Below are 27,939 nucleotides of genomic sequence, written 5' to 3'. Positions count from 1 at the left end.
ATCACTAATTACTGATTCAAACTTAATACCTAATAATTTAGGTAAGTATCATTAAGGAAAAAAAAAAAAAGCAAATCCTCTTAAGTTGGGTGAAATCCAACAAGAATATATATGCTGAGTGACTAAATGCACTTTGTGCTGCTCCCAACTGTTGTACCACAACAAAGATAGGCTCTTCTCCCATTCGTGTAAAGTTTTCATGCAGAGGAACAGGAATTTCTCAGTGGAGGTGAAGTGTTCTCAAAACCATAATGCTTCTCTGTCCGTCAACCCTTTCACATCACCAGAGTCCGGGTGGGGAAGGTGGTCATGTACTTGCGCGCCTGATCCGTCAGGGCCATCTGATCCTCAATCTTCCCGCAGGATGCCAACTCCCAGGCATTGTTCAGGTGCTAAATTAGAAGCAGGCAGAGAGATTCGGGGTGAATGGCCTGTGATTTATTTGTAGCCCCAGCCGCAGCCAGGCCTGTTTGAGACTAAGTGTTGCATGCACATGCAGTAGGATGCTGTCCCATCTCCAGAGAAACTGAAAATCGCAAACAGGCAAAAAGCCATCACTCCCGCTTCACAGTATAGCAACCAGGCGACCTGCAGAGGGGCTTATCACAAAACCCAGGATCTTAACTTCCCCACTTCTCCCTACAACAGTGTGCTCTCTATGAGGCTGTATCTATAGCCTTGCCTTTAATCCTTTCCTTATGTGAAAAGTCTAAAAAGAGAACTTGCTTGCAGGTGGACTTTACAGTCAACAGAGCAGAGAGGCTAACGCAGTTACAATGCTCAGTGCTATGACCATGCACAAATTCCTGCCAAACCTCCCTTCTAGAAATACAGCTGCTCTGCCCCTGCATTCCCTAAATGAACCTGTTGATCTTGACAGCCTGACCACAGGTAGCAAACAGTTCCATGCTCAAATCCACTTTCACCTGTGCGCAGCGATTAGCACGTGCCCATGAGCAGAGCTCCTCCAGCAAAGGCAAAAGAAAGAGGGGGTGAGGGGAGGGCAGGCACCCTCAGCAGAAACAGCATTTTAATTATCATGTAAGCCATTTCACTTCTTGTGGTATTTATGGAGGTTACAGACACCATTTAGTATAATGTTAAAGTGAGATAAACCTATCTGCAGAAGGCTGTGCGCACTGTATTTATTTACTCACTACACATGTGAGATGTTTCTCAGTGCCTTGAGCTACAAACAGTAATGAAACTTCAAAGCTCCTGGAACTTACCAGTATACACAGACATTTTCACACACCTTTTTTGTTTTTCTATTGAACTTCTTCACTTACTCAGTGTCTCTGCTTTTCCACATTGAGATACTCCATAAGCCCTGAATAAAAACTCTATTCTTATACAGAGCTAGTTGTACAAATACCTTGCATTCCAAAAATACACACAACTGCGCTTAATGGGGAGGTGCCTGCCAGCAAGAGGATCCCAACACTGTAGAATACCAAGGTCTACACCTAAGATCCACCAACAAAGAAAAATCAGGAGAAATCCTTCTCTACTTTCCCCTGCTTCCAACAAGGATCATCTTTGCAATTCAAGATCTACATTACTCAATGAGATGCCCAAAACCTTCTTGGGGGGTCGTACTAATGTCCATACATACTTGAGGGGTGGGTGCCAAGAGCAAGGAGACAGAGTATTTTCAGTGGCACCCAGGAACAAGATAAGGAATAATGGATATAAGCTAGAACAAAGGAAGTTCCATCTCAACATGAAGAGAAACTTCTTTACTGTGAGGGTGGCAGAGTACTGGAACAGGCTGCCCAGAGATGCTGTGGAGTCTCCTTCTCTGGAGACATTCATAGCCAACCTGGATATGTTCCTGTGTGGCCAGCCCTAGGTGATCCTGATTTGGCAGTGGTGTTGAGACTCGATGATCTGTGGAGGTACCTTCCAACCCCTAATATTCTCTGATTCTCAACATCCAGGATACTAGGTAAAGCAGTGGACTGCAAATTACCTGCTAAGAGCAGAACTGTACTAGTGCACCCATGGCTCCTCATGATGCTCCTTCTAGTAGCTAAATGTGCAAGGGGATCCTTAAATTATTCTCTGGCCTAAATGTTTAGAGAATGCTCTTCTGACTGTAAACTGTTATCTGAGACATATAGATAGTAAAAGGCTGGACAGCATATGAAACATAGATAATTCCTCATAACATGCCCTAATCAGGGCACTGGTAGAAACACAGGGAACTGAGGTGCCCTGCCTCGGAGTGCTCACAGTCTCAAAGGAACAAAGCCAATGAAGAAGTAAGCAACATGGCCAAGATGAAGGCAAGCATGTTAGTCCTCTGTAAACTTCTGACAGGTTCCCTCAGACAGCTTTCTCTTCTATGTAGGCAAGTTCCAAATGTTGTCTCTGCTCCCGATGCCTTATTGCAGGCAAAACTCCCGGGAAGCTTCAGTGAGAGTTCTCTGTGCGAAAGAGAACCAGGCCTGGCCTCAGCTCATGAATGTTTTTGTGGGAGAGGTGCATCTGTGAAGTGAACAAACACGCCATACACCTCTTTTATAGAGTGGTTCAACCTGGGCTGCCTGCGTACCTTGTGCTGTGGCTCAGCCTAGGGCACATGCCTCAGCCCAGCAGCAGGTGTGACATACTTTCTGCATGCCGCAGACACGCATGTGACATGCCACAGCTACTTTGATGTTCTTGGTTACACAGCTTCCAGGGGAACTTTTTCAAAGGCACCTACATCAGCTGGGAACCTACAACCTCCTATTGATCCTCAGTGGGACTCTAGAACTTGTGACTATTTTACCTATTGTTTTAGAGGTATTTTCATCAGGGACAAAATTAATACCTGACACCATGCCATTGGTTTTACTCAGAAGTCAGATTCAGTCTGTACACCTCAAAAGCAGTTGGATAAAAAGGATAAAAATAAGTGTCCAACTGGTATTTCCCTGTGATCCACTAAAGCTTCGATGCACTGGTCTAGAAATGAAAGAACAGCAGTCCCTTAAATAACTGAAAACATCTAAGGGAAAATCCATCCATCATGGTATATCAATTTTTGAAATACAGAAGTAACTTCAGGCAAGGAGTGTCCTGATTTTATAAATTAGATTTAATTGTTAGCATCTACACTGAGCTCTTTGTATTAGCAGCCATGTGCTTAGAAAAGAAAAAAAAATATAATAAATCTGTATCCTGATATCTCCAAGATCTCAGCAGGCTGCTACATGTCACTCATTCCACTGAAAGCCTGGTCTTCATTTAACCTGATGTCAGCACAGCAGAAGCTGCTCGGGCAGGCAGTAACCCTCTGCCCTCCCTATGGGCTGGGCCACCTCAGAGCCCTGGGAGGAGCGCTGGGCAGCCGACAATGCAAAGCAATGGGAGGATCAGCTAGGCCCCTGAACTTGAGCCTGCTTGAAACAACTTGAACTCAAGTGTTGCCATTGATAAAGTGTGGGAGAACCTCCCCACAGAGTTCTGACCCTTGTATTACTTTCCCCAGAAATACATTTCACTACCTTTTTCTCCTCTTATGAGAAATTCATTAAAAGAGACCCACTGTGCAGTCTCACTGATGGTGGTGAGAGCTTTGCTCCAGTAAAGAAAGTAGAATTTGACTCAAAGCAGTATATTTATTGAGATAACTTTCAATTCTATCCTGGGGAAATCAGATAACATTTAAAGTGGGTATTTTTAATAAACATGCTGCTGAAGCCTTGGCTCTCAGCAGCCAACACAAAACAAAGCAAAATACCTTTGACTTGCCAGCCCTGCAGCAGCAGCAGCACCGTGGGCACGTGTGAAAGTCCTCCTGATGCGAGAAGTTTTACTTCCCTCCTTGGCAGGGAATGCTGGGTCTCACAACCCAGGCAGAGAGTGCCTTTTGCAGGGCCTGGGCTCACACAGCTACGGGATCCCTCAGCAAAAAAAGGAAAGCACACCACCTCCTTCCACAGCAGCATCACAGCAAGCACCAGCAGGGCTCTGTTACAGTGAGGGTGCCCCACAGAAAGCAGTTGTGACAGTTTAGGCTGTGCCTTTAAGAAAGGGATAGCTGCAGAATTCTCTAGCTGACTAGCCTAAACTGTCACAGCAGTGCTTAGCAAATGTGTTGAAAGAAGAAACCTAGCTTGCTAGAGGCATGCAGGAAAACAGCACGGAAACACAAGTCAGAATGCTCATTGCATCTCCCCTATCACCTTTAAAGGTTCAACTCTGCATATCAGTGGATGGAAACACAAAAACTGTAACTAGAAGCTAAAAGGCCAGACCCAGACCCCACTGAAACTGACGGGTATGTTTTCATTTATTCAGTGGGTTCACCCTAGTTACACTCTGTCATCTCAGAGTGAGGTACTCATTTTGGCATCTAAATCCTTAGCCAGTGGGGAAAGTAAGGGATTTCCACAGTACAATCCTTTCCACATATATGCTTTACTGCCTCAAAGAGCAGGAAACTACTCTTAGAGTTTTGCTGTCCATCAAAAGAATTTAAACCTTTTTCTGCCAGTACTTCCAGCTGTATATTTCTCTTCCACACACAGCAATTTTCTCTCTTTAAATTAAAACAGGGAGTGGAGACTTCCCATTGGATAAAATTACAGTCCCGTGCTACAATTCTAACTATTCCCTGGCTCTCTTTTTAATTTTTTTTAACCTCAGTAATCCTACCAGCACATCCTTCTCCTGGCAGCAGAACTACCTCACTTGTCCTGGAACACGCTTTCAGCTGCCTTCAGGCAGATGCAAACTGCAAACAAACTGTCAAAGCTGTAACTGGGATATCCAGTTAAAGCACTTTAAATAAAAACTTGGACCATCTAGAGAAAACAGACAAGAGTGAGGGAAGAAAAAGACTATAGAGAGGTGTTTTGCTAACAGAACTAGTCCTTCTCCACTCAGAGCCTGGACTGCCTTTTCATGTGCTATATATGCATATCTTAGGAAAGCTCCTGTGTTAAGACACCTCATATGTTAGGAGTAGATGCCAAAACCAAACACTGCTGCAATCCTGCAGTACTGAGCTCCCAAACTGATGGAAGCATAGTAAAAACCTCTGGGCAAAAAGATGTGTTTGAAGATTGGATTTTAAATCTCTGCTATGCTGGCAGGTATCTTCAGCAGCTCCAGCAGAGGTGCTGGTGCTGCATACACTCGCATCAACTTAGCCAAGTTGCGCTGGCATGTAAAACCAGAAAAAGTTTAAATGTTTAAATATTTAGAAGGCACAAACTATTAGAGAGTATCTCATGGTGTTTCTCTGCTGCTGCTGCAAAAAGCTGCATTTCTTGCCAGATTTTCCTTAGAGAACACAGTATGGGAAGTTTGCAGAATATGCCACAGAAAAAAAGGCTTGCAACAGAAATTCCTGAAACAGCAAAACAATCAGTGTCCTAAACAAAGCAACTCAAGGGACCATAAATGAATCCTACTTCACTTGCTAATGCAGAACACTATTTCTGCTCAGATTCTAGTTCTCCTCTGGGGCATGGGACAGCCTTCTCCTAAATTCTGGGGCTTCATCAGTTGCTCAGAAATGTAACTTGCTAAATCTGAGAGTAAGATGGTCCAACTTTTCAGCTTTTATTATATGCCTGATACAAGAACTAGAAACAGCTATTTGGTGGCTTAACCCTGAAGACCTTTCTCAGACAGAACTGCTGTTTGAGATACATGAGCTTTCCAAGAAAGATTAATTGAGGAGATATGGAAATAGGCTAAGCACCTACAACTCATACTAGAAAATTCACTCCCTTTCTAGTTTTATCCTTAAGTAATATTTTTTATTCACAGATCAGAACACATTGCTGCAAATGGCTGATAACTCATCTGTCACTGTTGTTTTTTCTGAGAGACCACTGCCTGCATGGGGTAGCTGTAACTCTTGGTCTGTTTGCAACCCAAATCCTGCTGCCTTGGGAGAAAAATGTGCAAAAACTTTGAATGTCCTTTTGCTCCCTCAGCTGTGACAAACACCATTCCTGTACTCATCAGCCACTGACAACAGAAGAGACAACACGAATGAGGGGAACACATAGGGTTAACTTTGCTTGCTGTGCAAATCCTAAACCTCACAGGGCTTGAGCACAGCCTGCTTTCCCCTTTCCCTTGATTAAAAAAAGAAGAGGAAGAGACTCTGGGATCTTTTTCTCCAAAAAACCAAAAAGACAGGGAGGAAAACCAGAGAAAGGCTGCTGCTGCAGAAGAGCATGCTGCCTCGCCTATAAATTTTGTCTCAAACTCAGCTGCAAATGAAATTCCACATTTCACCTTTTAAATGGAGAAAATTAAGCTCATCACGTTCCTGAAAAGGTTAACTAAGTAACTGTTTTAAAATCCTTTAAACTTACTCTTTAAAGAAATTGGTTACATAAACCGCTGAAAGTCAGGAAATTCGAGCTGAAACGTGTCAGTCTGTGGTTAAAAAATGGAAAGTGACAGGAGCTAGAGGTTAAAGAACATTCTCTTTAGCTTGCAGGGCTTCTACCTTGTGTTGTTTCCTTTGTTACTTGGGGATGAAGATATCAAAGCAGTGCTATTTTCTTAAAAGGTTCCATTTCATGGTTATCTTTTGATAGCCTGCAGGGTTGGGTGGATGGTCTGTGATTTAGCCTACTTTTCTATCTGTTAAAATGTCTGTGCTAGGATAGTCTGTATTAGGTACTGCTACAGCTATGGAACATAATGTGAAATAAAACATAACTTTTACACAGGAAGGGCCAGAAACACAGTTTTAATGTAACTTCTTATGAGGCACTTCTCAGATAATCAGTTTGCCTCGATGAGGGCTTCATGTTATCCTAAAATCTTAACCTGCAGAAAGATTCCTGGGGAGGCAAACAACTCCTGATAGCAAAACCAAGGATTGTTTGAGTGACAAAAAATGTAAGATGCAAAAAAATACAGATTATAACTAACTCCAGCAATACAAAGAGGAAGTATTTGGGATCTACGCAAATGAGCGTAATTCCAACTCAAAGCAACAAGCAGGCTTGGTGAAACATCTCTTATTGCTGCCAGTAAGAGAATACCCCATGCACAACTCTGAGATTTGCCATGCAGGATAAAAAACGCTGGCTGAACTTGCATACCTTACCAGAAAGAGCCTACATACAGCAGCCTTTACAGCCAATGTTTTACAGAGACTTAACCAAGGGATCAGCTGAGGGTGAAGCCCAAACTATTCTTGAGTCTAAGGCAGCTTTTTCTCTCACTGCTCTAGTGCAGCCCTGATACCACCATATTCCCAGAGCTGTTGTATGCAGCTACCTGACCTCACATGCTAAATGATGCAACATGCTCTGCCTCCTCAGTGATGGTGAATCACACTGTGCTATCTGATAAGGTCATCAATTCTTACTTACGAAGTTGTATATGATCACTTGTGTATCCAAACTGCTGTAAGTGTTCCACTGCTTTGAATACTTATTACTCTTGCCTTTGGAACTTAACAGCAAAGCAGTAACTAATCAGGCATTTTGGTGAGTTTATTGATAGCAAAACATTATTTTCCTTTTGTAAATGCAGTACAAGTTATTAAAGCAATGAAAAATACTGTTGGCTTGTAAACATGCTACCTTCCTCTTGTGTAAGTGCAACTTAAAGTAAAACAGAATTTTAAGAATGAAGGTTTAAAAAAAAGAAGTTTCATCCCCTCTTTGCTTTTCCCTCTCCACACACAGATTCAAAGGTGCAGAGCATTGCAATTCTTACTTGGACTGAAGTCAGTCAGAATTTGCTTAAGTAACAAAAGTTGGATCAGGCCCAAAATATTTAAGAGCAGCAATGTAAACATATGCAGACACAAGTAAATTTCACCCAGATGAGTCCCCTTGTGTTTAATGTCTACCTACATGGAATCAGTGGAGTTAGTCCAGTGTTCATGTGTGTATCTGCATGTCCATACATGTATGAGGGCAATGTATCAGGTTATAAACTAGTAAGTGTAGAAAGCACAGAACAAGCACGTGTGAGAAACTGGCCACGTACAAAACGCTCCCAGTCAAAACTGAGCACAAATGCTAACATTTTCAATTGCTCTGCACCCTTTAAACGTGCTGTGTCCTCATCACTCACATCCAGTTCCACTGGGATGGAGGGGGAGAAGCATTAGGTGCAGAGCAGCAGCAGTTTCTGGTGTAAAACACAGCCAGAGCACATGTCCTTTCTGATTATACAGGGCTAAACTCCCCTCTGACGTGAAGCCAAGAAGTCTTACCAGGGATGAAGCAGATTTCCCCTTTTAACCATGACACTAAGTCCAGCTCAGAGAGCTCTGTGATCAGCAGACAACACTGCATTGTTACAAAACATCTGTATTGCGTTCTTAAAAAGCTCTCTCTACCACCACCACAGGACCCCCCAGCCCCATTCATCATTTGGGATTACACTTCAGCTGCAACACTCAATGATTCTTCATCACCGGAGAGAAGTTTTTACCTTCCTATTGGTTCACCAGGAAGCTGCATGAATTCATGTGGCTTTTTACAACTGCTTTTCTTTCAGTTCAACATATTTTAAACACTGAGATGAGCTGGGAAGCCCTTTTTAACTCCTACTTAAGGAAAGCCCTCTTTATCCAAACAATAATACCTGACTTTTAACATGCTTTTCCTGAGAAAGGACTGAAGAATGGGATCCAGAATGGCTCACAAATTCACTCATGTAAACTTCCTGAACTGAATCAGCATGAGTGAGGAGAGGTTAAACAAGCCCTTTCATTTACAACAGCTTGTAAAGAAATTATTTTTAGATAGCAGGAAACATAACACTGTTATGCCAAAGATCAAAAGATCCTATTTTACAGGGACCTCAGATGCTTCTTTTTTATTACCGGCACAATGCAGGCAACTACCACCAACAGGACAACCCACAACATACTCTGTTTAGCTGCCAGAAAATGTTGCCCTAAACCTTTGGAAAAGCCTGGAATTTGACTGGGGAACATGTCCAGATGTCAGCATGCTGGCGAAGTAGCGGGTCTGAATGTGTGAGGGCCAGCAGCTGGGAAGCTCCAGCTACCCACTGTAAAGCTGAAGGCCTGGGCTCCTTTGCCATCAGATGGTCTCAATTTAGTTCCTAAATAATTGCCTTAAGTCAGGGGCAGTGGATGTTTAAAACCTCCTCTTAGCCAACTAAGAAACACAATAGGGAGTGTATGTCTTGGGCTCCTCTGGACATTCCCATGACAAGGGGGGACACTGTCCCTGCTCTCCAAAGCTGCTTTCATCAAATGATTTTGTGGTGCAAAATACATGGCAAACTGTGCCAAATGGGGATGTGTGTGAAGTTTTAATACCCCACTTTATAACGTTAAGCTACAGGTGATTCATCAAAATCAGGTTTTGTTCATTCCTTCCTACTGTAAATAACCCCTAATGTAAATTCTGGAAAGAGGGAGGAAAGAAAGGATTAGCCACGTGGAATGTCTGAAAGTCAGGAACAATGGAGTTATGATTTCCTTTTTGACAGTGACTCACCCTGGGGAATATGACTCTCTCTCCCTCAATTTGCTCATGTGGAGAAGGTACATAAAATTACTTATTCATCTACCTCAAAAATACCAGCTGTGGTGGAAGGAAAATGTATTGTTATCTGTGCTGGGTTTTGTGTTCTGAATGACTTCTGTCCATGAGAGCTGACAATGAGGCTGCTAATGACTTTGGTAGGCTTTGGATGAGGTTCTCTGTAACAGCTACATTTTGAAGTACAGTGAAAGTGTATGTTAACACTTGGTAAAAGCATGAATACGTGAATTCCAGCCTCATATCTGGCTTGCATTAAATGTCACTCACTTAATTAATTTCAGAGATTCCAGGACATACAACTGGCTGTAAGGATCACAAGGCCGCTTCAGATCGCTGTTTACAAACACACTTCTGGCGTGACCCCAGTCCACACTCAGGGTGCACCATTTTGGTGCTTGGCTGGATGGGCAATACTGATTACATCTGTGCCAGCCAGCTGGGTGTTGCCAGAGTTCCTGCTCTTGCCCGGAGGCTAGTGACAAGTTCTATCCACCACCACCCCACTCAACTCTCCTGCTGTCCAAAACAGCAGACCCACCTACAAAGTCTACAGGAAGAAGCCTCTGGCTCATGCTAATTCTCAGTCCTACCAATTTAACACTGGAACCAGCTAAACTACAGTGACCCAAGCATAGGGCTTTGCCCTGTTTAATTTCCCAGCACAGCTATAGCCTCTGAGTCCTCACATTCCACAAGTGAAGTGAGATCCACCACCATGTTCATCTGAACATTTTTATCATACAAAACTTAAATTCAGTCTGTGAAAAAGCAATATATATATATATTTATATTTATATACAAAGGCTAGTTTCTAAAAAAATAGTTACCTGCAGAGGACTAGCTAGTGGCCTGTTCCTAGGTCCTGCAAATGTTTTGTGAAAACTACCATCCTCTTCAGACACAGGCATCTTTAAAATGGAGCTGGTAAGAAGATTCTGAACAAGAAAAGAAAAAAAAACTAAAATATTTCTCAGTAACTCAGGAGAACAACCTTAATTTGAACATTAAAAGCAAGCTCTGCCTGACTGCAGAGAGTGCAACACTGGGCATGGTTACAGACAGTGTGCTCAGCCTGGGAGCAGACCTCAGCTTGGGGTCCCTTGAACTTGGCTTTGCAGGAGCACTGTCACATGCAAAGTTTTTTTCATTCAGTGAATAGTCATGGAAAAGCAAAGGGAAACGTGCTTATGCAAGGTCTCCTTTGCACAAACCAAAACAGACTCTCTCTTTGATCAGCCTTTAACTCCATGACCTAGTCATTTCTATACAGAGGTGCAGGTGTCCTCCAAGTGCAGGCTGACTCAAAGACTGCGGGCTGCACAAAGAGTACGATTTCTGCTTCCTTCTATAGGCACTAGAGTCACCTAATGAAGAGTGGGATTTTGCTTCCTATGCTTAATGCAGGAAAATTACATGGGAATCATAATGGAAGTTTGGACAAAGTATTTTCACTCTTGCACTGAAGAGCTGAACAGGGATGTAAAAGAAAACCTATTTGGCAGTGTAAAAACTTGCACTTACTGGCACATCTTCCCCAGCAGATGCTTGTGTAAAGAGCTGCGTGTTCAGGTTTTCTCCTTCCCAGTGATTAGAGCAAAAAAAATTTCCAGTTTTATCTGTTGGTGACTCCACCTGGAAGCAGGAAAAGCACCATTATAAAAACCAGTACCTACCTGACCAGAAGGATATTTATCTGTCAGTTGTTTAATAAATTGAATAAATTTTCCTCTCAGCTGTACATAATGCATGTTTACAGTACTGCCTTTTACAGTAGCCTTGCCTTTTGCAGAAGAAAAAAGTTCCAAGGTTCTCAAAAAAATTCCCATCTAATAAAACTTGGAATGCTGGAACTCATCTCTGTCAGTATTCAGGAGTTTAATCCTCTAGAAATGATTGAGAATATATGTATTTTTAGAACTTTAGTGATAAAGTAACATAATGCAATGTTCTCAAATGTTCAGGTTTCTAAGTCACTCCATGAAGCTTGGTCCCCGTGGGGCTCTTCTGTACTTTTCACCAATATTAGAAAGATTCAAGCCAAATTCCTGTCTAATTTTTTTTTTTCTTTGTAACTTTCAAATGAAAACTGCATTAGAACAGCCCAAGCAAACCCCTGCTGAAAACAGCAGAAAGACTTCTATGGAAATCAATGGGAGATGAATTAGGCATGCCTAGTATACTATATAGAACCGACACTAAGATCTTGGGGCTCACATAAAAGAAAAACAGACACAGCTATTTAGCAGAAAGGGTATTGGTACAAGCTTCTCAGTGAAGACTGCTGAATTAAATTGCCTCAGGTAAGTTTGAGATTTACCTCTTGTTTGATTTTCTTCAGCAAAGGGGGTCCACTTTCATGTAGGCCAGCCACTATTGCAGATTCTTCTGACTCCTGCTTGATAACGTCCTGCAGATCTTCTACAAGATGAGTCGGAGTTTGAGGCTGAAAGAAAGAAACGTTACATCCAAGTCCCAGAGCATCCCTCTGCACTAATATCAAAGCAACTTTTATCATTGTTTCCTTCTTACCAGCATCTTCAAAGGACCATATTTGATTTCCTGAGCTGCAAGTGCGTTTTTGAATGGAGTGGGTGTTCTTGGAGAGCTCTCTAATATTGACCTCTTGATTGCTGGAGTTCTGAAACTTTAAAAATAGGGAGAAAAACTTTAAAGCAACATGCTTGGAAATACTGCCTTTTTGCAGAAATATGTGCATACAGGCAGTGGCTGGTCTAAGACTCTGGTAAGCATTATCCTACAAGCCTAGAATTCACTTAGCTTTTGTAGCAGAACAGCTAACTTTACTGTGGTAGTATGGAACGGCTTTATCTAAAACCAAGGTGAGTCTATAGGCTTGATTGTGCTGTATTAACACCCTACACCTCCACAGCTACAAAGTGGAAGTTTCATAGAATCATAGAATCAGTAAGGCTGGAAAAGACCTCTAAGATCATCAAGTCCAACCTGTCACCCAACAGCTCGTGACTACTAAACCATGGCTTCAAGTGCCATATCCAATCCCTTTTTGAACACCTCCAGGGACGGTGACTCCACCACTGGTACTCCAGACTACGAAAAATCTCAGTGTGTTAGCAAACAACTCTGCAGGGTGCACACAGTGACCCAGCACCCTGATGGCATGCAACTCTGAAGAAATGAACCCTTGTCAATCTGACAAAACAATGTGATAACAGACTTACACATTATTTTCCTTCTGAGCTTTGAACGTCTGGTCCCTTTGGAATGGTGTGCTAACAGCCATCTTATGGCCACACACTGGTGTGGAAGTTAGTGCTGGATTGTCCAGATTCAGGTTTTCCTGATTGGATGAGGTGTTTAAGAACTGCAGGCAGGGAAAGGAAAAATCAACAGGAACATCCAGATTACAAGGTTAACTCCTTAAGATGACATTACTGAACCAAAATTATTTCCTTCAGGTTGACATAAGTGGTTCTCCTGACCTTACAATGCAGGTAGATTTATATGGGGTACCAGACTCTATGGCAAAGCAATACTCAACAGCTTGGCTGGAGCACTCAGGAAGCCAAAATGAATGTTTCTAGAGAGGGAAGTTATGAAAAGATCATACTCTGTTCCAGTGAGAAACACTCCTCACCAAGTTTAAGAGCCCCATCTTAAAAGCCTGATTCAGATTTTCAGCAAATAAATTTTAATTAAGAGCAGAGTGTCCAAGTAAGAACTGGCTACAAATGAGTAAAGAATGTTTCAGGAATAAACCCACAGGAAATGGGGCTAAATTCCACACAGATTTATACATGGAATCTAGGTACTTTTGAGGCAGTAAATAAAGTGATTGACAGGAAAATAAACTTCCTATCATCTCTTTCAGAAAACAAAGTGCTCCATTTTCACAGTAAAAAATGAAAACTGCCACCTGAGATGAGAGCATGGAGTGTTTTGGAATGGAAATAGCTGACTGAAAAGGAGGTGACAGCATTAGTCTGGAGCAAATTGCTTCTGCAGGAGTTCTACCTAGTAACCTAAAATACTGTTTCCATTTCTAGTGTTTATATATCTGTGAGCACAGATCCTTCATTCTGACAACGATTCACCCTATTACCTTCTAGATTCAACCTGCATTGGATTAAAACACACTTCATAAAAATATGGATTTCACTGGATAAATGAAATATGATTAAAATACCAAAAAGACAATGGGGTATACAGTGGGAGATCATTACATGCAACCTTTTACTATCCTTCGTGAAACAGGGTTTTCCCTGACTTCAAGGACTAAAGCCAAACCAAGGCAAAACCAACACAAACAGACAAACAAAAAACCCAAAACACGTTTAAATAGTGCTACAGCTGTGAAACAAAGCAACCACCAAGAGGAATGTGGAAGTTCATGCCAGGCCATTTTAACAGGCCATTTTTCTCCTCATTCCTATTCTGATCCAACCCACATGGCCCAGGCTGAGGATGGTGAGTTGTGATTTGAATTTTCTGGGTGTTGTCAGTTTGTCTCACAACCTGAATGCTATTTACATGCAGTTTGGGGTTTTCTAGGTCAGTGAATCATACTGTAAGTGGACAGAGATGGAGAGCAATACAAATTATCAGAAATGTTAAACTCTACTAGCTGAAGGAGTTAACAGCAAAAGCAAAGTAAGCAAACGTAACACCCTACAAAAATGATCCAAATAAAAAAATAAATAAACAAACCCAAGCCTAAGAGGTGAATTTAAAATAAGAGAATCAACAGTTAGCTTGCTGATGATCTAAACTCAGTGGTAAAGACTAAGAGCAGTGAGAAGATTCAAACACAGAGTGAAATCAGCAAGTGCGACGGCAATTAGTCATTTGTTCCAAAAGATTAGTTTCTAAATTGTTAAGGCTGGGGTGACTTTTGAGAATTAGTAACATCTGTGCAGAAGTCTTGATCTACCTGTGAGGGAGAGAAGAGCAGACTTTTGACAGGGGAGCGCTTAGGAGGAGTTGAGCTGCTGACGTCAGCTAGGACAAAGGTGCTACCGTGGCCACTGGCTAAGGGGCTGGAGTCCCCTCTCCTTTTGCGAAGAAGGAACCATGGAGCCGCGCTGCCCTGTGAGGCAGACAAGCATTTTGGTGAGCCAGGAGAGCTCTGACTCGACATGATTTTGCTCAAGTTTGTGATGGGGTGTCCTTGAGGTCTACAAGCACTGGCCCCTCTTTGCTGAAGCTGTGCAACTTTGCCTGAGGGAGCTTTGCTAGCCGAAGTGTCTTTGTCTTCAAAGAATTCAAAAGTGCTGAGATCACCCCGTGATGAAGGATCCTGAAACAATGTGGGAGGCACGGAGCTATGAGACAGTGTACAGTGCCACCTCATGAAAATATAATGCTAGGATATGCCCATAACCAACATCAACAATAATGAGTTTCCCAGTTCAATTCAGCATGACCCTGACCCTGTTATTAGAGTAGTAACACCATGAATTCTTGTGTTTTCTGTACATACTTTGACCGTATCAACACTATTGCCCTAGGAGTGTTGCTGACAACTGAGCCTCTATAGAAACCGTGAGTCAAACGATGTCCTTACTATCTACTTGCTCAGAGTTTTCTGCCTCCTATGAAAACAGTGCCTTTTGCTACTAAAAAAACCTGTGTGCCTTGGGCTCTAAATTAAAACTCCTCCCAGGCTGCATGCTTTCTCTGGACATATTAAGTGGGACCTGACACTACATGAAGCAGACACCTCTACTGCTCAAGGAGGGTGCCATCAACAAATGTATTTCAATGTGCCACCTCTGTTACACGTAGTATCCCAGAGACCACAACGAGAAAAGGGCCATGTGAGTGTCAGTCAGCTACTTGGCATTCAAAATGCATGCTTCCAGTTCTTCACATATGACTGGGCAAGCTCTTTAGACTTACAGAAGCAGCTATTGAGGCTACAACAAAAGCTTTTAGAGAATGATGCAAATACACGAGCAGCCACACAAAACCTATGGCAAGTGTCACTTAAAATATAAGTATCATTTAATTGTTTAAAATCTTCAACGGTGTATTTGCTTCTATTTTAAGGAGATTTACTATCAAGAGATCATTTCAAGATCCACTTGTTCAGTTTGCTGAAAAACACACTCCTGTACCAGGATGCAGCAGGAAAAGGAGATGCCCACAAAAAGCACGTGAATCCACACTCAGGAGTCTAATTTATGAGATTTACGAGCAGCTGTGTTTTGTTATGTCAGAAGCTCAGCTTGAGATCTTGTAACAAACAAAAGTTACTTTAAAAAAAAAAATTTAAGAGCACATTTAGGACTGTCCCAGTTCCTCTCCCCTCACTCTCTGACCACACACAAATCCACCTGAGGCAGCAAGTCTACTTACGGAGTCTATTAACTGGAGTGTTTCTGCAAATTCTAAGAGATTCTTAACATTATCCAGGATGTTGCTCTGGTGAACAATCATGCACCGTGCAGGGGATGCACTCTCTTCAGGTAAGCAACCATGATCCACTGGTGGAGATGGAGTATGGTGGTGATGTTCCCCCAGACAGGAAACAGGTGCATTGTCACCACTGGTCCTGGAACTGTCAGCAATTGTGGTGCTGTGCCAGCCAGGGTAGTTTGATGTGTGGTTCTGTGTCTAAAGGAAGAAGAAAAAAAAAAGGAAAAGGGGGGGGAAGAAGGCAGAAGGAACTTAGCAATGAAATTGCACAAGGTGTCAGATGCCACTGGAGGAAAGATAAAAGTAGTTGCATCATCATCTAAAAGCTTATGCCTATGAAACAATTGTCAAGATGTTTCCTTTCATCTGTGCAAGATCTTGTTTTAAGCAATATCGGCATTGTATTTGTTATCCCAAAGTTACCTCATAATTTACTTCCAGGATTATGAGCATGTATCATTACTAACACATAATCAATTCATACTGTATTACTCCAGAAGCTCAAAAATGTGTCTGCAAGTCATTTTCTGTGAGAAGCAAGAAACGGCAGGATTGCCCTACTGAGCGCTCAGCACTGTAGAAGGCTAAAGAGTTTAAGAGTTAGAGTTGCTTTTGTTTGCTTATCTCCTTTTCTTCTTCTGTCCCTGTCTAATGCTACAGCTTACACCAATGCAGTGAAGAGGCTGTCAAATCAACGTGGTTAGGAAAGCAGAAGAACAAATTAACAGAAGTTTCTTTCCAGTGTGATCATGCAACAGAAGAAATTGCAAAACATTAACTAAAGTTAAAATGTGGCCAAACTAACGTATCATGCATGCAGTTGCTTTACTATTAATTTAAATATTACAAAACCAAAACAAAACAAAGAAAACAAAACAAAACCAAACAAAAAAATAACCAACCAAACAACCACCAAAAAGAATCTGCTGGCTATCACCTATCTTCAGAACAGATCTGGGAGATTCTTGGCTTTGGTAATGGCGTTAAGTAATTACATCAGGGTTTTCATACATTAACATCCAATGGCATACAAAATAAAGTGTGAGAATTCAGTAATAGCCAGCATGTGCTCCATGCATGCAGTTATGAAGAATCTAACATTATTGGGAGAAGTAAAACAAACTGTCAGACATGCAGCAAGCCTGAAGCTTACAAGGTATATAAAACACAGCTGAAGGAAAGAATGCAACAGAGAAGGAAAATCTAATGCACAGGCACTACATTTTCATCACATGAATCATTGCACACTTCCAGAAATGCAGATCCCCTTGATTTAAGGTCTGTGGGATTTTTCATTTTTGTACAATCATTGTGTTTCCAATTTCCCATCACATCACAGAGCCCTAGCCCTGCTCCCACTTTGTGAATGAAAATACCCACAAAATGTTTGCCTTTTTTTTTTCCCCTGGAAGAATTTCCAAAGCAGATACAGATTACATATGTGCTATGTTTCATCTCTTTAAAACGGAAATATAGAGCCTTGATTAGTATTAAAAGCAGAGGGGGAGTAAAAAGTTAAAAAGACAAGCACTGGGGTAACGCTGCTATCCCTCCATCCAAGCACACAGTGACAATCTTACTGGTAATGCCTGCTGCCCTTTCAGTTCATTCTCAGTCGACATTAGTAGCAACTCTAATTCCTTTATTCGTTTTTCTTTCTCAGGGTCTTCATCATTATAGTGTCTCTGAAATTAAGAGTTAAGGGAAAAGAAAAGATAAAGGATAGAATGTAGCAACTAAAATGCTTGTGGCTTGCCGTCCTGCAGTTACAACAGCCAAATTAGACTCAAAGGTGGAACAAATGTCAATTGTGTTTTCCACTACCAAAGTCCCTGCTGAATTCTTCAGTATAGACATTTGAAATGAAAAAAGTGAAAGCTATCACATCAGATGTCAACTACTGTGTTTTAAATCTACTTCAGAAGAAGCAACTTTTAGCCATATTACAACTCCCCCACCTTCCCCATTTTCTCTCTTCACCACACTTAATTACATTAAAATGTTTCCTTAATGTACAATGTCTGCACTTTGACTTATCAAATGTTTAACCAACTGACTCTTGAAATGAGATTCAAGTTATCTACCTGAATAGCGGCAGCAGCTGGCTGAGGAACATTGACAATATTTACATGCAGTGCTACTGGATATGGGATCTGACCAGGGACCTAGGTCAAAAGCAGAAGACACTAAAAGTTATTATTTCTATCATACTGTCTGCCTGCATCATGAATATGTGTTAAGCATACTCTGGGTTTAGGTACTTAATATTTATCATCTATAGAGTTGAAACAGCGACGTTTACAAGAAAAGCAAACACTTTGTTTTTAGGAATATGAGAATTATTACAGAGGAAGAAAGAAAATTCCTATCATAAATGCCTATGCTTCCTGAGTAAGATGAATAATTTACAGATGCATTTGTAATATTTTTCTAAATTGAAGTGAAAATGCAAAAGATGCAATTTATTATCATCTAAAACTCTGTATTAAAATTGTCTCAAGAAGCAGTGACCTGTTTCATTATTAATCATTAACAGGAAAGAAATCAGATTAAAAAACAGTAGTTGTTTACTTGGTTGCAACAGGCAACCTATAAACAGAGTATTACTGAAAGGACAATGGGAGATTTTGATGCAGAATTAATGCAGATTCAACTGATACAAAATACATGCAATGTTAACCTCTATGAGAGACAGTCCTGGAAATATGCTCCCTGCTCACAAGACGTTGAAAATGCTGAACCCGATTCCACCACTTGAAAGCTGGCAGTCAGTTTGAAATGCACATATTTTCATCACTGAATAAAGTCAAGGTCAAAGAAGTCCTTGGCTAACATTAAACACATACAAGTGGCACCAAGACTGGAAGAAAAGCCTTCATGCTTCCTGAAATCAGGTAAAGCTGAATTGCATCCAACCTATTCAAAGCAGCAAACCAGAAATCTCCCCATGTTTTCAGGTGCTTACATTTTGTGGCTCAGAGATGTGGTAGTAAGGGTAGTCATTGCTCATCGGTGGCTGGCCAGATACTGGCAGCTGTGCAGAAGAAGGGTTGTGAGCAAAGGTCATCAAGTGGTTGCTCTTCTGAAAGCCAGCTGCTGCTGAGGAGTGACAGGCTTTGGAGGACTCCTGCAGGTATCCCTCCTGCTCAACCTTCCGGCGCATGGTGGAATTCCAGTGGTTCTTGATAGCATTATCAGTTCTGCAACGGAAATACATATATTTGAGGAGTTTTAAAAATGAGCATTTCCAATTCAAACAGATCAATAAGCAGGTAACTACATTTCTGTTTAAATCGTGAACCATTTTCTGACATTCCTTCTGCCCCCACCTTTACAAATACTGCAATCAGGAAGGATGCTCAGTAGAAAAGGTAGGAGAAGACAAATGGACTACAGTTGCTTATGTACTTTTTAAAACAACCTCTCAGCCTTAGGTCCTCACACTGTAGGAAGTTACTAACTTCAGCTCTACCTCATTCCCATGAGGTGAGATGACAGCAAAGGCTAACAAACCTTTGAGGTGAAAAGACTGCCAACATCATCTTCCTAAATCTTAATATTACAGTGGAGTTTTATTGCATCTAATTGCTGGAAAGAAAGACTGGAGAACAGCTGTGAAAAAACTTAACTTCCAAGCAACTTTCCAACTGGCCACCTAGACATCATCATGCTATGCACACAAATTCAGTAAACAAAGCTGTTGGGATTTTTCTTAGCTGCAGAAAACCTGATATTCAAATTCTCACAGAGATGAGTCAGAAAAAGCAAACTTATCAAGTCTGTGAGACTTCAGAGTACATTTCAAAACAGCTCCTCTACTTGAAGAACATCACCACCACAGTATCATTGAAAGCGGTATCTGCTACAAAAACCACTTTCCAAAGGGCAATTCCTTTCTTGTTTTCTTCTAGAAGGTGAAAGCAGCATAGGGAATGCCCACTTAAAAAGCTATCATGATCTTAGGCATTGTATTTACATCTTGAAGATGTTTCACCAAATAGCAGGAATAACAATGGAAAGGGAAATCTCTTCCCTGCTTACATTAGTCTCTTGACTACGCTTTATGTTAAGTCACTTTTACTAAAGAGCAAGTAAGACACAGAATCTCTGAAATTACAAGCAACCTGTGCAAGCTTTCAATGAGACAAGTATTTCCCAAGTCTAAGGAAGTCAGTTATTCCTGGTTTATACATGGATTTTTAAACAGGTCAAAAGTATCTGGATGATTCAGGAGCAATTACAAATGTTGAGGCAGCCTTCTCTTAAATAATTTTCAATAACCACGTTGAAATGTATATCCTGAATGTAAATTATGTTCCACTTGCAGGGCCTGATCCTTTCCTGTTAAATCAATTTCAATTTTGACAGTTATTTAAGAAACTGTTACGATCTTGCTCTAGTTACTGATTGTTTTTTTGCCTATGGCAAGCATCAAAAGCATGTAAAAATAGTGTACCATTCCATGTACTGAAACAAACAGCACAGTTCCCCACTGAGAAAAATTCCCATCAATGTCACTGGCTTTCCAGATTTTGATTGCACATTTTTCTGATTATTTACAAAGTGCAGCCTGAGGCAACTGAAATGGACTGCTCAGTCCTACAGCTTTTTCCTCTTTTCCTATTTAAGAGCTAAAGGTGTATGTCATTACCGTCCAGGCAGCAACTTTGCAATTTCTGCCCATCTGTTTCCCAGCCTCTTGTGTGCCTGGTAAATAATTCTATCTTCCTCTTCTGTCCAGGAGGTTTTCTTCACTTCTGGATTCAAATGGTTGTGCCACCTCTCCCTGCACTGTTTTCCAATCCTTCCCTTCAAATGCTTAGCAATGACAGACCAGCGCTTTGGACCGTATTTCTGCACGAGTTCTATTACCTTCAAAGAAGGACATAAAAACTGCCTGTATTTAATGATGCATAATGAATCAATGAAATTTTTCTGTGTTGGAGCAATATTTTCAAAAACATTTTTTTCAAAACTGCCATGTTAAAATTAACACACAATTATATTCCCATTTATATTTTACCTGAAAGGAAAAGTCTTGGTAATACTTCAGGCACTTCTAGACTGCAACTCTACATTACAGAGCTGTGAAGCAACAATAATTAATTTGCACAGGAAAGTTAGAAAGCACTACACAAATACTAAACACTGATATTGATAGGATCAGTCTGCCTCTGGCTGCATTAGTGCTGCATCCACCAAAGTCTCTAGGAGTTCTTCTCCAACACAGGGAATCTGCTAGTAGGGAATTAATCAGATGGAAAGGAAAACTGGTTACCCTTTGATCCTCCTCTTTAGTCCATGGACCTTTAATAAGTTCTGGGTTTAGTACCTTCTGCCATCGGTGCTGGCACTGAACATCTGTCCGATTCTAGAGAAATGCAAAACATGCAAAAGAGATCATTCTTCAGACAAGATGAATGCAGAATGATAATGCTCTTACCTAGGTATGCTTGTTCCCACCACATTTCACTGCCAGCTATGACTACTAAACAATATGGAGTGATACAGGAGGTATGAGAAGAAGGTGCTCAACCACCAGTTTGCTCACTGAACAAAGTAAGATTTCCATTGTTTCTTCAGTGAGGACTGTATCACCTAAACTACAGAAACCGAATCTTGACCATCTATGCAACAGCCATCATGCTTTCATAAGCAGTATTTCTACAACAGCTGAAGTGTTCACAAAGCTATTACCTTCGAAATAATACTTACAATTCATCACAGCTAATTTAACTTTATGCTGAGACATTCTGTTTCAGTGTCACATTGGCCACCCCACCACCCCCCATCTGTTGCTTGTTTGATTTTTTTCCAACCCTTTCTGAGAAGTGAAAGGAAAATTAAAGGTAATGGTTTCCACAATATTTGAACTCCATTTCTGAGGTCTGTGGAGGTTTTATATCTCCCACAAAAAAGTAACTATAAAGCAGCCACTCCCCTCTCCCTTACTTGGAAACCATTGATAAAGGAGTAGTCACTAGGACTGGAAACAGAAACCACTATCCACCTACAGGAAGAAAATTGGCTATGATTTTCCAGTCTTCTGTGCCGTTCTGCTCCACAAGCTTCTTCAGTTTCTCATCCTGAACCATCAAAAACAATTACAGAATTAATATTGCAACCTCTTACCATGCAAATGAAACACATTTTTAAGAGCCTGTGTCCTTCTAGCGTGTTATGCATCTGTTTCTGCTTTCTGAGTGTAAGCAGAGGTGGTCTGTGATCTTCTCACACTTTAATTGCCTAAAGTTGGAAGGAGATTGTTCTACTCTTGTGGATTTTGGTAGGTACTGCAAGAGAATGTACTGTTCTTTGACTCTCACTGCATGTTCCCATTCTACAGCTCAAAGCGATGTCACTGTTATTCTTGGACTGGACTTACAGGAGGGCTAGGAAGTTTTGATGCCAGGCATGAGCGTAACAATGAAATCCAGCAATACTCAGGCACCCAGCTGTCTGGGGAATCTGAAAATCACAGCCTTAAGCTCTCTATGTCTTGCAGGTAGTAAGAGTTCCAGTAATTTGCTTGCTGCCTATCCATGTACAACGAATGCACAATTAAACTAACGGCACCTTTATGCTTCCGAACACTGTGAGGGAGTTTTGCACGCTCACAGCAGCAAGAAATTTGGTGCAGTATTTTTAATGGTAAGGCCAGAAATACAGACCCTTAAGAGAAAAAAAACCCAACAATCTCATGTACTGGAAAGATCGAGACAGTGTAAAACAAAAGACAACTGCCCCAAGAGATAAGAGGGGAGCAACCCTCCCCTTCACTGATTAGCACCTCCCAGTATGCCCCCAGTTCATGTGGCAGGAAAGTGGCTCCATGGCCATCCCTCCCTCCTGGGCCACATCACAACCACATCCACTTTTGTAAGAGCAGACTATGATTTGAAAAAAATGAAAAATTAAAAGTGCTTGCAAGAGATGACTTGCCACAATATGCATTGTTAGAGAGGAGAAAGTCAAAACATAACTCAAAAACTGTATTCATATATTTCACAATAAATTCCAACCAGTTAAATGGCCACAGGATATCCACCTGGCAAAGGAGTCTGCTACTGGAGTTTACCAGGAAAGTCAGCACAAGGGTATCACAACTAAAACACAGTGTGACCTTCACAAGCAGATGATCAGTTTTGGTACTGCTGGATTTATTTCTTTCCATTTTCATTTCCCCTTGGAATCATACTGCTGCAATTAAAGTGCAAATTTCGAATGCCACAAAAGGACTGCAGCAGTTTCTGTCACAGTTGTTTGCTGCTGTGGGACACTGCACACACGTCAGGTCTCACATAGCAACCACTCTCAAACAAGAAGTGGCAGTAGTAACAAGCTTTGCTGCAGCTGACTCTGAACCTGTGTCTCCAACAGGGAATACACAGGGACTTACACCTGTAATGTAGACATTGTAGCGCATGAAAAAGTCGTGTTTGTGCATTTTATTTAGAAGATAAGAGCAATTATTCAAGTTAAACACTGAATGTAGCTAATGGGTTCAAAATGTTGCCCTCATTCATGTACATGGAACTGGCACTGAAGCTGGTTTGCAGACAGAGAATGTGGTACATGCTCTCTTCACATGCAGGAGGTGCATGAACTCAGATTTACCTCTTCACGGGTCCACCTGGTTTTTCCTAAGTGGCGTTTTCCAGTCTTAGGAAGTAGACCATCATAATCATGATCATACATCTCAACATCTTCTTCATCATCATCACTACTATATATGCTGCAAAAGGAGACAGAGAGTGGAGCATGAGGACTTGAGCTACTTAATTACAAAACACAAACAGCCTGCGCTACAATCCCTCTTACAGAGGTTACACAGATAAAAGTTTTAAAACTTGCACAACAAGATTTTGTTCTGCATTCTGTTGTTCTAGTATTCCGAACTGGTTCTGCTGTTTTTCGTATCCACAGATACAAGCAAAGGGCTGGCAACCTTCGTATTACTCTGCATGTTTAGACCTGCTCTTAATGTTAGATCAGTGGTGAATTACACATCTGGCAAGCTTCCAACCAATGAAAGTTTCAAATTAAAATACAATGTTTGGGACAATAAAGGGAACTAGAGGCTGTGTCCGTGACACAAGCACATGTTCCAATTCTTTAACTCGTGCCACACGTTCAGAAAAGTATCAGCGGGTTTGTACGTTCAATAGAGCATTTCCAAGTAAAACAGACCCTGGGTCAATACAGAAAGTTAATCAATAGTAAATTTTTATTGGAGAATATGGGTCCTATGTGTGAAGGCAAAAGTTTCTATAATTAAGTCAAGTCAGTAAGGAGTAGCATTAACTATGCTCTAACACAAAATTTGCCTGCCATCTATGGGTCTGAAAAGACAGGGGCTGAGGACAAATATATTTAATATCCTTCAACCAAGAAGTGAATGACTGAATCCTGTTATATTGTTTCTCTAACATCAGACTTTATTAACACAATTCCATTTCTAAATACCTCCTACTGTCTTTGAAATACTCTGCTTCTCACCTAATTCATGACTAAGGGATTTCCCCAGAGGCTACCTATGGGTAAAAAAGGACTCTTTTCACAACAGCACTTGCTCTACCCAGTTAGCTAAAACTAAAACAGTGTTTTGCAACCAGAGTTGCTTTTCTGGTGGGCAATATTTTATTTCCAACTTTTAAGATATGAGCAGCAGTTCCAACACTTTGGGACCACAAGTGCTAGAAAGGAGAAAATATTACACTACAAGACTAAAAACTGCAATATATCTGATGGTATGGTATGTTAAGGTATGACTAAGACATTAAAATAAAGTTATTTTGTAATAAAATTATCAGGCATTGCTTATCCCACTAGCCTGTCTTCAGGAGATCACTTTTTGAATCAAGCTGGAGACTGATAAACACCTCTAAAATGTAATCTCCTAAACATACAACCTTCTAAAGCACGCTGGGCTAATCGTACCATGCATCTTCAGCCCTGGTTTCTGGCCTGTGGCACGTGTCCTAAGAACTATGCTGCGTGTACTAAGTTTTCCAGAGCCCGCTGTACTGCGTGTGGCCATCCCTGAGCCTCTCCACCGGGTGGCCCCTGACTCACCCACCCGGCCCATCACAGCCACCTTCAACTTCGCCCCCGCTGTGCTCTAGCCCTGCAGCCTGCCTGGCCCCACGTCTCCCTCCCTATTCCCAGGCCCAGGTGACGGGCGCTCTCTTCAGCTCCGCACACCCTTCTCCCGCAGCTGGAGCCTCCCGGGCTCGGTGCGGCAGCTCTCCCGGGCAAGGCTCACAGGCTGTCGGGGCTGCCGGCGCCTTCCCCCTGCCCGCCACCCGGAGTAGATTCACTTTTCTAAGCGACAAGCGGCGACAGCTGTGCGACTGCTCGTGTGCCAGAGGAAGTTTTGTGGCTCAGGTTCCAAGTATCACTTCGAAAATTAGTTTCGTAGGCAGTGAAGGCACCAGGTCCGCATCCAACTGCGGCGCTTCCTGCGCGCCGACGTGTCTCAGGCACAGCAGGGCAACGCCGCTCGCCGCAACGGCAGCAGGCACCGGCGACGAAGGGGTTACCGTGACTTCAGTGCGGTGCCAGCAATGTAACCGGTTTATTTAAATAACCGCGGCCTTACTGGCACCGCAGACCTGAGACAACCCCGATGTATTACCTGTGCTCTCCAGCAGGAGAAAAGAACCCCGGGATTTAGGGACGCTCGGTAGCTGCTTTAACCAACCAGGCCCTCACCATTGCTCTTCAACTTTGTATTATTACTTTGGACCTCCGGACGCAGGCCCACAGCCCCGCCCGGAGCGGCCCAGCGATCCCCCTGGCAGGGACAGAGGGTTGAAACTCTCCGATCGCCCGCTCATCAGCGCTCCCCCAGCAGTAGCGCTACGCTTTTTGCCCAGGCAACCGACTTGTGCAACGACACATGGACAAGGCAAAAAAGTGGAGAGAGGGGAGGGAAAAAACCAACCTAAGAAAAGAAGGGGTGGAGAGGAAACGAGTGGCTGCTACTACAGTGATTGAAGGAATTCGGGCAGCATACCCGCAGGGCACAGCCCGCGCCCGCTCCCGCCGGGGCGGCCCCACGCCGCGCCCCGCCAGGCAGGCGGGCACCGCAGGGCGCCGCGCCTGCACCCCGCGCCGCCCAGCCAGGGCTGCTGGCCGAGCCGGGCTGGCGGAGCGGCGTGTCCCGGCGGGAGGCGCCCGCGAGGCTGCCCCTCTCTTCGGGAGAGACTGGCAGGGTGATTCACCGCCAGTCCCAGCAGCACCCCAGCTCTGACACTGAAAGTACAGGCCGGCGCTCAGCTAGCGGCCCGCTGCCTCCTCCAGCACCGCAACCTCTCTTCCTTAAGAAGAGCCCCTTCCCCGCAGTCCCGCCTCACAAGGCCGGCAGCCGGGCAGCGAAAGGCAGGTCTATGACTTTCTCCTCTGTCACAGCCCAGCCAAAGGGGAGGGGAAGAGGAGAGGATGCCGGGCTCCAAAGAGAAAGAGAAAAAAGCCTCCACGTGTCCGACCCGCCGTTCCCAGCTAATTAGACAACAACCCCTCTCTGTGCGCCCGCCGGGCAGCGGCGGCACGGAAGCGGCCACGCGGCGCTGCCGTCCCGTCCAGCCCACAGCCCCCGCGGCGCCGCTGCCCCCAGCCCCCGGCATGGCTGGGACTGCCCTCACCCTGGAGCGCGGCGAGCGGGCAAGGGTGACAGCTCTGGTTGAGCGCCCCGTCGGACCCGCAGCCCCCCGCAGCTACAAGCCCGCGCCGCCACGCTCCTGCATGCGCCCAGCTGCGTGTGCGGAAAAAAGCCATGCCCCGCGGGGCGTCACTACTGCCGCGGGGGACAGCCGCGCTCCCGACGGCAAAGGGGCAGCCACTGCAAGAACAAATGAAAATGAAGAAGAAGAAGCAAGCCTAGACCCCGCGCCTGCCTCCCACCTGCCGTCCCACTTCACCGATAATGAATGAATGAATGAGACGGGACGCGCTACCTGCCGCCGCCGAGCCAGCCCGGCATTGTCGTGCCGTGAAGCTGCGGGGTGGACAGCTCCGCTGCGCTCCGCGCTGACCCCAGGGGGCAGCGAGTCCCGGCCCGCCGCGGCGTCCGGCAGGCGTCCGGCGCGGGGCTTGGGTGCCCCGTCAGCGGCGGATCTGCCTTAAGTCTCGCCGGGCTGCCGCTCCCCCGGCGCCTCCGGAGGAGAGGGACGCCGAGCGCTGCGCTGTCGGGGCCGTGGGCGGAGTAGTCCAGGTGCGCGGAGGTCGGAGGGGTGCTGCACGCCCACCCACCAGGCAAAGACCTTCTCCCGCTGCGTGCTTTCCCTGTCCTCCGCTCCTCGTCTGACAAGTGCGGAGGGGGCCGGTCACCCCCCGCCCGCAGACAGCGGGTTACCTGTGCCGGGGTCTCCGGGCCATCCTCACACCGGCCGCTGGGGGAGGAGAACGGGGGAACCCGCGCCCACCGCCGCGCCCTGGCTGCCGGGCTGCGCCCAGGCGCTCCGCCGCCGCGCACGGGAGTGCCGAGGTGCCGCGGGAGGAGGAGGAGGAAACAGGTTGAGATTAAAGAGTAAACTCTGTAAACAGAGATGCCATCAAACAAAGGGCCCTTGGACACTCCCCCTCCCGCCAAATCTGGCGCCCCTGCAGTGCGCAGGCGCCTGGCGCCGCGCGGCGGGCCCGTGCCGCGGCAGCAGGCGGACCGGGGCCGAGCGCCCGACGGGGCACTCCCGCGCTGCTTCGCCTCGCCCCGCCCTGCCCTGCCCCGGCGGGACCCCCCCGCGGCAACGCCGCCACCACCCCCGCGCCGCAGTCCGTCGACGGCGCGGCGGCCCCCTAACCTCACGGCGTGGGGGTTTCCTTGGTGAAGCCGTCGGGCGGGGGACAGCCCTCCCTCCCGTGCACGATGAGCAGGGTAGGGGAGTCCTGCCGTGGAGTGGGGCGGCGCGGCCACCAGTGGGCCACGTAGGTGCCTCCCGCCGACGGTGGGCTTAGCCCTCCGCGGGTGCACCTGTTCCGCTCCATGCGTGGCGTGCGGGCTGCAGTGGCAGTAGCCCTCGCGGGGCGAATAACCACCCAT

At 44.1% G+C, this 27,939-nt stretch overlaps 1 protein-coding gene across 2 annotated transcripts; it reads right to left on the bottom strand.

Moving 5' to 3' along the window:
- Positions 1-85: 85 nt before the first annotated feature.
- On the bottom strand, positions 86-27,378 carry MYB (MYB proto-oncogene, transcription factor). Of its 2 annotated transcripts, XM_054162454.1 has the most exons (16): positions 27,256-27,378; positions 23,517-23,634; positions 21,914-21,985; positions 21,178-21,270; positions 20,551-20,771; positions 18,865-19,099; positions 17,984-18,064; positions 17,480-17,584; positions 15,840-16,097; positions 14,413-14,778; positions 12,704-12,846; positions 12,033-12,147; positions 11,821-11,946; positions 11,025-11,135; positions 10,331-10,438; positions 86-392 (listed from the first exon to the last, which is right to left on the bottom strand). In XM_054162454.1, the coding sequence occupies exons 1-16, from the start codon at positions 27,276-27,278 to the stop codon at positions 276-278; spliced, it is 2,292 nt and encodes a 763-aa protein (XP_054018429.1). In that variant the 5' UTR covers positions 27,279-27,378; the 3' UTR covers positions 86-275. The 2 variants fall into 2 exon arrangements, with proteins under 2 accessions (XP_054018429.1, XP_054018428.1); XM_054162453.1 differs by lacking the exon at positions 14,413-14,778.
- Between the last annotated feature and the right edge of the window lie 561 nt (positions 27,379-27,939).

Source organism: Dryobates pubescens, chromosome 6 (assembly GCF_014839835.1).
Source record: "Dryobates pubescens isolate bDryPub1 chromosome 6, bDryPub1.pri, whole genome shotgun sequence".
In the NCBI taxonomy this organism is placed as follows: domain Eukaryota; kingdom Metazoa; phylum Chordata; class Aves; order Piciformes; family Picidae; genus Dryobates; species Dryobates pubescens.
This window is presented reverse-complemented; position numbering and strand designations above follow the sequence as displayed.

Bases quoted from the DNA above. Each gene is read 5' to 3' on its own strand.
- MYB (XM_054162454.1), bottom strand. From the start codon at position 27,278: ATGGCCCGGAGACCCCGGCACAG. The intron at 17,585-17,983 runs GTAGATAACTTG...TCTTAATTTCAG, and splicing joins CAGCTGCTGCCGCTATTCAG to AGACACTATAATGATGAAGA. The intron at 10,439-11,024 runs GTAAGTGCAAGT...TTTCTTGTTCAG, and splicing joins CTGCTGGGGAAGATGTGCCA to AATCTTCTTACCAGCTCCAT.